The sequence below is a fragment of the Limulus polyphemus genome, unplaced genomic scaffold (assembly GCF_000517525.1).
Source record: "Limulus polyphemus unplaced genomic scaffold, Limulus_polyphemus-2.1.2 Scaffold111, whole genome shotgun sequence".
Taxonomy (NCBI): domain Eukaryota; kingdom Metazoa; phylum Arthropoda; class Merostomata; order Xiphosura; family Limulidae; genus Limulus; species Limulus polyphemus.
In genome coordinates, this window is record NW_013665721.1 from 887,860 (window position 1) to 895,134 (window position 7,275).

Genomic DNA, 7,275 nt, shown 5'->3' on the forward strand with positions numbered 1-7,275 from the left:
ACCAACGAATAGTGGGATTGACCGTCACATTATAACGCCCCCACGGCTGAAAGGGCGAGCATGTTTGGTGGGATGGGGATACGAACCCGCGACCCGCAGATTGCGAGTCGAGTGCCTTAACCACCTGGCCATGCCGGGCCATTTAGGTTAATAGCGCACTACTTGATCAGAATGATGAAATAATATTTTATGTTATTTAGAAGCAAAATTTTAATTAAAACATGTAGTTGCCTATTGCACATGCGTAATCAGATGTATGATTATAGTGTCTTTGTCGACAAAATGTAAAATATGATTTTAAACACCATAATAAATATTTTGTTTCAGTCATATCAGTAGCATATGAAAACTGTGAGATGTTTTATTTTAGTCAAAACTACAGGACTACAAATAATAATAATATCAATGTCTATTTGTTTAGTGACGACAACCACTGTGGTTGGTATCTGTGCCGGGAGTGTTGTTCTTATTTTCACTTTAGCGGCTCTAACCTACTACTGCTACAGACGCCGAGCTTCGAGAGAGGCTCACAAGTTGACCGCTGTTTTCAGAAGAAACTTGCCAGAAGAACCACTTGTGCCGCGAAAACCCACAGCTGTGAGGAGTCCTAGCAGTGGTCCTGGTGGACTGAAAAAAAGCCCTAGTCCAACCAGTCAAAAGTCGCCCTCTGATGACCGGCTTGTTGTGGCAGGTTCTTCTAAACGACTATCACCAGGAGTCTTAGAAGGGACGACCACGTGTTCCATAGAACATGAAAAAACCAAGGTTAAAGATAAGACGCCTAGCCCCGTAGAAGAAAAAGATGTGATAGAAGAGAAGCCGACCAAACTTGGAGATCTTCAATTCCATCTCAGGTACCAGTCCGACAAGCATGCGTTTTTAGTAACCATTGTGCGCTGTGTAGACCTGCCGGCTAAAGATCCTAACATCAGGAGCTCGGATCCCTACGTTAAGCTACAGTTACTGCCGGACAAACAACACAAGGTAAAGACCCGAGTTCTTCGCAAGACCCTTCAGCCTGTGTACGACGAGGAGTTTACTTTCTATGGGATCACTCCAAGCCAGCTACAGACGACCACCTTACATTTCGTTGTTCTCAGTTTTGACCGCTACTCACGGGACGACGTCATTGGTGAGGTTGTGTACCCCATGACAGGTATAGCGGTAGAAGATCTGGAGAAGCAGGTCACGGTGACACAAGAAATTTCTCCAAGAACGTTAAAGGTTGGTGTTAGGCTACTCTGAAATTTATATTATTATCATTACACAATTATTCAACACATAAAGTTAACTTTTTCCAAACTGGACAAGTTTTAAAGAACAGATTCTAACACGTGTTTTAGTTCAATGATTAACAGATTCTAAAGAAAGTCTGACGAAACCAATATAGCTATTAAAAATAAAATAAAATATTTACTTGCTTAAGGCCCATGTATTCTTGCGAAATTTCATAAAAATCACTATCTTACAACATAACCCGTACGTCAATTTCACGTTAATTCAGCTGTGAGAATTTTGCGGTGTTGTTGGGCGCGTTGTAACTGGTAATGGTACATCTGGAAAAACCATTGAAGATGAAACTTGAGAAACGATGCTTCTCCACGTGTCAGTTTTATTATTCTCTAATGAGGTAGTAAAAATAAGAACCACAATGACAGAGGCTATTTGATCTTTGAGATAATGTTGCTTTATGTAGCTCGATAACTATCCAGCTTACTTATTTGATACGATCTATGTTTCCCACCCTAACAAGGAAAATAGAGTGAAAACTTTACTCTTTTTTCTGTTAATAATTGGAAGGTTTAATTACGTTTTTAACCATCTTTCAGTAATTGTAACATTATTCATTTTTTTTAAATTTGCAAGTATATAGAGTTTTTGAACATTATTCTGAAATACGTTATGCAGTTGATAGCAATAAATAAAGAGGTAATATATTTATAAAATTCCCGGCTTTAGGACTTATTGTTTGTTGCAAGGTGTTCCTGATTTATAAAAAAAAACACAAACCTTCTTATACATTTTAGTGCTGTACAGAAAACAAAGGATCCATTTAGGTGTTGATAACACGAGTAAATAAATAAACAACAACACAAGTTACATACAATAAAACGAGGACTTATTGTGTTAATCGGTTCCAAGTGTTTTATAAATCGACTAAACTTTTACTTAGGAATCCAATCAAAAATACAATTTATTTAAACATTTCAACGTTGTCAAATTGACAGATCCGGTCTCAAGGTCGAGGAGAGCTTCTAATTTCACTTTGCTACCAGCCAGCGGCTAATAGACTGACCGTCGTCGTTTTGAAGGCCAGAAACCTTCCAAAGATGGACATCACTGGACTATGCGGTAAGTACATCCTCAACTTTAGAAATATATTAAGGTTAGATGATAAATATTTATTGACTTTCTTTTTACTAGTTCCCTGAAAATAGCAATTAAAAGTTTTGTGGTTGAAGAATTAATGTACTGAGTAAGGAGTAGACTGTTTCCAATCGGTATAAAGAATACTACTTATAGAGTAAGTTACGAGTAGATCCTTATGACCTTAATTTAGATTTTATTCTCTTTTTATCATTAATTACCAGTGTTATACACATACTTAGTCACGTAGTATAATAATCTGTGAATATGGACCGGGCATGTCATAGTAATCAGGATGCTTGGATTATACATTCAGCTATTCATGGTTCGCATCCCGTTGATGTAAAAATCCGTTCTATATTTTGAGGCTATGGGTGCACTACGAGAGTAAAGGTTAAATCACACTATTCATTTAGAAAAGAGAACCACAAGAGTTGGCGGTGGGTGCTATTGAATAAATGTCTTCCTTCTAGTCCATCAGTTCAAAATTAAGGACAACTATGCACATATAGCCCTTCTGTAGCCTTGAACGAAAATTTTAAACCAAACTAGCATCAATTAATTAATGCATCACAATTAATCGTATTTTCTCTGCATCAAATGAATCAACAAATGTTTAACATTTCTCACAGCAATTTGAAGTGCTTTCATCTCATCGTATTAATTTACATCTATTAATTTTCGATTGGTTTGTGTCACGGATTTGTGAATGGAGTCATATTTTAATTCCGTATTTGCCGGCGTATAAGATGATCCAGTGTATAAGACGACTCTGGATTTTTGTTTAGCAAATTAAGTGTATTTCTTTGAGGTTCAGTATATAGGACGACATCTGTTGTCAAGCGAGTCAATGATGTTAATGCTTAGAAGGTTTATTTAAACTGCGCTAACCTGCGCTCTGGGATAATCAATAGAACTACTTTTTTTATGTTATTCAAACGATACACACAGCTCATTGCAGCATAAATTAAATCACAAACATGTAATAAACAACTTTACAAAGTTTTTATCACGGTTGAACTCCTTTTCTATTACAAAAAATACTAAACCTTAAGATATAGTGATCTACTACAAAATTAGTGGACGTTACAGAAACTAACTTTTTTGATATAATATTAGCAATATTTTAGTATAACGGATGAGATCAATATATTTAAAATTAAAAATGTTTTGATTAATTGTAACTAGCATGCGAGATAAATAACTTCTAGTTGTGAAGAAACAAGACAAATGATACAATTACAAATATGTTGCCCCAGTGGCACAGCGGTATCTCCGCGGACTTACAACGCTAGAATCCGGGTTTCGATACCCGTGGTGGACAGAGCACAGATAGCTAATTGTGTTGCTTTGTGCTTAATTACAAACAAACAAATATGTTATTGGAATGCAATAGGTGGCACGATGGCAATGCACTTACTCAAAACAGCAAACAAAAGGAACAACGTTAACCAGAGAGTTCTTACAGGAACTCTATCATTATACCTGTGTATAAAACGAGAGTTAAAATCAGGCATTGTTTTAAAAGTAAAAAAAAAAAGTATATTTTTAAACCCCGGCAAATACGGTAGTTGATAAAATGTTAATCTTTGTAAATATTCTTCTCTTAGGTTTTGAAGCATTTCTCTCAGTGTGTTCCCTTAAGTACTGACATGATCATTTTTGTTCTTGTTTCTGTTCTGATATCACAACCAAGGATCCGTAAATACATGTCCAAATAGGAAATTTCTTCTGTAAGTCCTGCCCCTAGTGGCACAGCGTTATGTCTATGGACTTACAACGCTAAAAACTGGATTTCGATACCCGTGGTGGGCAGAGCACAGATAGCCCATTGTGTAGCTGTAAGTCCTCCTTTGTGTTTACTAACTTCTTTTATGAGAAATTCACGTCGAGCCAAAAATTTAACAATTGAGAGCAAAAATACAGATTACAATTCAGATACGGCTCCATTCACAGATCCGTTATACAATCCAAGCGAAAATTAGCGTATGAATATAAACGTGGTGGGCTAGAAGCTGTTCAAGCAGTTGTGAAAACAAAAGAGAGAGAGAGAATATATTCCCTAAGTCTTTTTGTTATTTTCTAAAAGTTTTTAGTGATGATTGAAGGATGGAAACCATCTTGAAGGAAGACGACAAATCGTTTGTTGGAGAAAAACATTCGGTTATTGATTGTGAATTCATTAAATACAAGTGACTCACGTGTGATTCTCCAAAACATGCTAGGTTTAATGTGTGAGTACGTATAACATTGGTAACCCATTAAAAAACAATAAAACAAAATCAAAATTAAGTGTGTGTTGGGGGGGGGGGTAAATGGTGCCTGGCGTAGACAAAATAATCTCAAACTTTAGGTCCAAGGTTTCTAGATTGGGCTTAAACCTTGTACACCTCACTGTATGGTTAGTTTGATTCTGTATTTTGGTGATAACTGTTTATCCAAAGTATCTCTACTTTGGAATGACGATAAACAAATAAAAATTCGATAACGACAAGGACGACGAGATGGTATGGCTTTAAACTAAATTCATTCGACAGTCATGGAAGGATCTTTCTCAACTTATTATGCATTCAAACCCAGTGAGTCAAGGCGGACCTTTCTATAAACTCCAGATAAAAGAAGAGTATTTAAGGTATAAGTAAATATACAATCATCAAGCAGGTCACACTTGTTTTAGCAACTATGGAAGAAGCAGTTCCAATTGTAATAAGGGAACATTCTAATTTATTTGTATGTTATGAAATACAAAACTACACACTGAATGGGCTATTTGTGGTATTCCCACCACGAGTATCAAAACCCAATTTTTTGCGTTATAAGTCCTCAGACTTACCGCTGAGTCACCGAGGGCATCAGTGTCAACATCAGAGTAACATATAGTAATGGAATTTTTCGTTTCTATGCAGATGAACATAATGTATTTTGTATTGTTTGTTTTGAATTTATGCACAAAGCTACACAATGGGCTATCTGTGCTCTGCCCACCACGGGTATCGAAACCCGGTTTCTAACGTTGCAAATCCGCAGATATACCGCTGTATTTTGTAATCTAATCATTATGTATTTTATATAACTAAATATTTACTAGAATATAAGATGTGGTCACCTATCTACCGATTAAAGTTTTATTTCGTACATAATGGAACCTCTTTGGTTAAATATAAAACATTTTGACAACAGAGCTACAAAAGAAAAAAAACCAACACGACCTTTACTCTCCAGGTAATTAAAAGAAACTTTTTTTATTATTATTTCAACTTATGTTACGCCATTACAGCTTCATAAAAAAGGCTAGTATAAAAGCTTAATATAAAGTACAATTTAAATAAAATAGATTTTGTGTAATACCGTAGAAAATATGCCGCAACTTTACGTGGGCGTCAAGTTCTCTCTATCTCTCTCTTTATGCTATATATAGCAGTTGGTCGATCGAAAAGACTGTAACTTTAACTTCAAGTTTTATTATTCATTTCTCAGTAGATGATAATAAAGGCTGCAGCTGTCATAGCTTAAGAATTCATTTGGCAGAATGCTATCTACAATCTTCAACATTCAGAGTTTACAAGTTTCTAAGGAGACGGGGGAATATTATTGGACAGTCGATTACGGAGTGTTTGTTACTCCCACACGTAGAGAAATGCGTCATCCACCTGGCGTGAGCTAACAATATTGTACATGTAAGCTATAACCAATTCTTTCAGTTTATCCAATTTGTTGTTATATTATAGAGACAGCTTTATTATCAAAAATGACAAACAACAACAACAAAAGACAGGAATGAAAGATAAAATATAGGGCGTATCTACAGAAAAGAGATGGCCAAACGTTTAGTTGAAAAATTTTCTCTTATATAACTTAATTTTAACAAAAAAGTTCATTGTCTTTGTATATCACGTATCAGAATAATGTGTTATCTGAGCTTTTATAACGTTTAGTATAGGTCGCCTAATAGTTTAATTCATGCACCCTATTTTTGTCTCATTTAAATTCGATAAGGAAACACGTTAAACAAAGTTGCAGAGAGGAATATTATTTTAACAATGATGAAGAATGAATGTGTAAAAGTAATGTATATTCTATACACATCGTTACGGTAAGAAAAAAAAAAGCCATTAAAACATTGTTAACATAAAGGCCATTTTTCTAGCTAAACATATTAAAAAGATATCTAATAAATACGTTGGTGCTGTTTAATTGAAATGTGCTTACTACTTAGCAAAATATGGCTTATTAACATAGTATTAGCATAAAAATAGGTCTTTCAAAAGAAACATTCTTAGCATTGAAAACTTTTCTATCGCATCTTTAGGATTATTTGAGGGAACATCAGATTTATTCATAAGCAAAAAGTAGCTGTTTAAGTACAAATGTAAATTTTATCTGTCTCTGTCCTAAAACTTATATCTAACGAGGCAAGGCTTCTATCAACAAATTCACTCTTAAGTTTCATTTTTCATTAAAATGTTCATCTTTTAACGATAGTAGGATAGTGCAAGTAACCCAAATTGAACATCAAGTGTATAATGGTTCAATGAAAATAAAATATTTGTATTCTCTTACTATGACAGAAAATCATGAACAATTTAAAATGTATAATGAGCTCACGTCGAAACGTTAGATTTTGTGTTCTTTTGTTTTACAATTTTTAACATTATACAAGAAAACACACTGGTGACAATTTATTGTCTAAAAAAAAGGGAGAGGTAGCAACACAATGACACTATGTTACCAAGGAAAAGGAACCACTAGTCATTGTTAATATTAGTCGAATTCTAAGGTAAGTATCGTAAAATGGCCACCTTAACTTTGAATGCGATTTTCCTCAATTAAGAGGGATGTCATGAAACAGCAAAAATGTTTTAAAATCAGCCCTGTTCTAGTTAAAACTAAGATTATACATAGTGTTGC

At 34.8% G+C, this 7,275-nt stretch overlaps 1 protein-coding gene across 1 annotated transcript in view; it reads left to right on the forward strand.

The window, feature by feature from the left end:
* The window catches only part of LOC106471245 (synaptotagmin-4-like), a 23,684-nt gene that overhangs the window by 8,778 nt on the left and 7,631 nt on the right, over positions 1 to 7,275 (forward strand). The window contains exons 2-3 of the mRNA XM_022400780.1: positions 422 to 1,224; positions 2,229 to 2,352. Of these exons, the coding sequence (XP_022256488.1) occupies positions 422 to 1,224; positions 2,229 to 2,352 (927 nt within the window). The remainder of the gene's footprint in view (positions 1 to 421; positions 1,225 to 2,228; positions 2,353 to 7,275) is intronic.